General features: G+C 45.4%; 1 protein-coding gene across 1 annotated transcript; it reads right to left on the reverse strand.

Annotated features, from left to right (window-relative positions):
• Nucleotides 1-540: 540 nt before the first annotated feature.
• Nucleotides 541-2,176, reverse strand: LOC139689353 (nuclear pore complex protein Nup58-like). The gene is made up of 2 exons (XM_071586437.1): nt 2,069-2,176; nt 541-1,296 (listed from the first exon to the last, which is right to left on the reverse strand). Exons 1-2 carry the CDS (start codon nt 2,174-2,176, stop codon nt 541-543), a joined length of 864 nt encoding a protein of 287 aa, XP_071442538.1.
• Nucleotides 2,177-3,184: the final 1,008 nt, after the last annotated feature.

Below are 3,184 nucleotides of genomic sequence, written 5' to 3' on the forward strand. Positions count from 1 at the left end.
GTTTCCTTTTTTTACGCCTTTTCCGTGCAAAGAATTAAGCTGGGAGCTTTTCGAACAGACGTTGAACTAACGATTTCTACAATATGGTTTCAAGATACGGCGCAGTTTCCGTCGATTTATTTCAAATTTAAAATCCGAAATTATCTTATAATGTATTATTTGGGTGGAATTACGGTGAAACACTATAAATTGAGATTATTAAACCTAAACCACAGAGTTGTAAGGTGGGCATTCTAATCGTTGGGCATTGTTAAACAGCAGCAGTGTTAAAAGCATTATCAGCTCGCTTGCATTCATTATGGATTTTTGGAGAATTAATAGTCAAATGAGTCTAGATTATAAATGGATAAGTTGAAATTTTTACATAAATTCATTTAATAAAATAAAACTGCGAAGCATAACTGAAATTTTTCTAAAGAAATTTTTAAATATTTTCTCAGAAAAATTTCGTTTTGACGCCAATATCGGTAGAGAATATGAAAGCAGAGTTTCTTGGAGTACATTTATCGTTGATTTGCTTCGGCGTTTCCTCTGATGAACTCAGGCTCTCCCAGGGGGGCCGTAGGTCTTCGCAGGGACCCCAACAGGAGGAGTCAGGGGTGACGGGGCAAATCCGAAGGTTGCAGGATTTCTTTCGTGGTTCGGAGCAAATGCAGCGGCTGGAGCGAAGGCAGCGGTTACGGGAATTCCAGCGGCGGGGGCAAAGGCAGGACCTCCAGCGGCTGGAGCGAAGGCAGCTGTTACGGGAATTCCAGCGGCAGGGGCAAATGCAGGACCTCCAGCGGCTGGAGCGAAGGCATTGGTTACGGGAATTCCAGCGGCGGGGGCAAAAGCAGGACCTCCAGCGGCTGGAGCGAAGGCAGCGGTTACGGGAATTCCAGCGGCGGGGGCAAAAGCAGGACCTCCAGCGGCTGGAGCGAAGGCATTGGTTACGGGAATTCCAGCGGCGGGGGCAAAAGCAGGAACTCCAGTGGCTGGAGCGAAGGCATTGGCTACGGGAATTCCAGCGGAGGGGGCAAATGCAGGACCTTCAGCGGCTGGAGCGAAGGCAGCAGTTGCTGGAAACGCCGCGGCGGGTGCAAATCCGGCAGTGGATGGAACTCCGGCAGGGTTTCCGAATCCTGCAGGGGGTGCAAAGCTTGCAGTTGCGGGAATAGCTGCAGGTGGGGCGAAGCCAGTGTTAGCGGGTCGTGAGGGGGCGGCCGGGGGGCCGTACGACGTAGCGGGGACTCTCAGAAATGGAGCATCGGGCTTTGCCACGGCCAGGGAGGCAAAGCTCAGCAGGATGACCGCGAACTGAGGAAGAGAAAATGGTACAATTGAAATGGCTATATTTCGTGAATTGCAGCGGAAGGCATTTAATCATTTACCAGTGCACCAAAGTATATTTGAAGGCTAAGACCTCGCTAGAAAAATTGATTTCACTATTGTAAAATGTTTTTACAATCGAAAATCTTATCTTACCTATCTAATAAACAGCTATATAAGCTAGATGAGGCAAAAGATCAATATTCCGGCATGAAAAACAGTAAGAAACCGGCGTTCATACCCCCTCACTCTATTTTTTACCATAGGTATTCCCACGCTTTCTCACTGCCCTGGATTAGACTCTTACCACCGCTTTCTTGGCCTTCTCTCTAGTCAGACCTCTTATCAAAATCCCTTGATTCACTCTCTCGAAGCCTTTATCATTCCATCCTAGAAGTTGCCTGGGCTGCTATCATTGCTTGCCGTTTTTTCACATTCCATCGCAAAAAGTCCCTGGCGCGGGTAAATCACCTTCATCCTCTAGATACCTCGTAGAACATGACTTGTCAGTTATGCAGTAGAAAATAAAATCTCGCTTCGTCCCTTTTCACTCAATTCACATAATTTTCAAAGTACTCGGAGAAGTATTTGGGATTGACATGTCTAATTCTTTGCATACTCATCCATTCCTTCTTCGTTTTTATTATTCTTCCCGGTTCCGAAACCAAAGTGGAAACGTTTAACTTCTCCTCTGCTTCACTTGCGCGCCTACGCAAGTTTATTGCGGTGTGAAATCGCTCGAGCAGCGTACTGGACTTACTTCCCGGTGCATCACTTCCTTGAACCGCTTCGATTTCCCATTCAAAAATCCATCCTGCCCACAATTAATGTTTACTGCTATCTTACGCCACCCCAATTCAACACTCATGGCTCTAACGTCTTGACTTAAATAAAGACTAATTCTAATATCGTAATTTACTCCAAAGAACTTAGCACACTGCATTTTTATCGGAATATCTGAATGAAGGAAACTTAATGTAGATAGCAATGAAAAACATGAAGTCGAAGAGTTGTACTGAATGTTATTCAATAATTGAAACACATTTTTATCCAACACTTTCAGCTGTCTCGAAAACTTGTGATTTCTACAAGGAGCTGATTTAAAACGTAGAGAAAAATAAAAGCGAGGTCCTACAGGGAGGAAAATGGAGGCGCATGATGGAATCAGCTATTGGTTCGTGGTTCTAAGTGCGCTTGACTCGTGAGTTACCACTGAAACTATAGGAAGAGTTACTGGAACTGTAAGTCACAGAGTTCCTGATAGTTTCTTTCCACGCCAAATCCGGTGACACTTCTAAACTTCCTAACTGAAATACGAGATCCGGATGACGTCAGCGAAAGAAACAACGGAGATAACAAAAGGTATGAGTAGGTATAACTTCGAATCCTGAAACCCAATATTCGCACGGATAATTCATTTCGTTCTTGTCGTTCATCGGATAGTTTCGTAGGTCCTTCTCCGCCCAAGAATCCCGGTCATTCACCCAAATGTCGGTCAGTCATCTCGGCGACAGACCACCAGAGTTTCACACATGCCTGAGGCGGGACTCCAAAGCCGCGACCTTTCGGTGGACCCTCTGCGCACCTCAGACTGCCCTCCGAGACGATCGATTTCAAACTCAGAAGCCGTCATGGAATTCATCGAATTTCGGTCTTCCCATTGGTTCATTATAAAACATTTTAGCTTTCGGCTACCATTATGGATCAGAACCTGGTTTACGATGGTAAAAATAAAAAAGGGATACGACCTCGGAGAAAACGTGGCCTGCATTGTAATTGGTGTCCGCGTCTCCGCGACCTTGAAACAAATCTTTTACGACAACCACATATCATGGCTTTGAAGTGTCAGAATTGAAATTCATCGATTTTCCTCCTC

This window comes from Hetaerina americana, unplaced genomic scaffold (genome assembly GCF_022747635.1).
Source record: "Hetaerina americana unplaced genomic scaffold, ioHetAmer1.1.p SCAF_22, whole genome shotgun sequence".
In the NCBI taxonomy this organism is placed as follows: domain Eukaryota; kingdom Metazoa; phylum Arthropoda; class Insecta; order Odonata; family Calopterygidae; genus Hetaerina; species Hetaerina americana.

Bases quoted from the DNA above. Each gene is read 5' to 3' on its own strand.
- LOC139689353 (XM_071586437.1), bottom strand. From the start codon at position 2,176: ATGAGTGTTGAATTGGGGTGGCGTAAGATAGCAGTAAACATTAATTGT. The intron at 1,297-2,068 runs GTAAGTCCAGTA...TCTCTTCCTCAG, and splicing joins AGGAAGTGATGCACCGGGAA to TTCGCGGTCATCCTGCTGAG.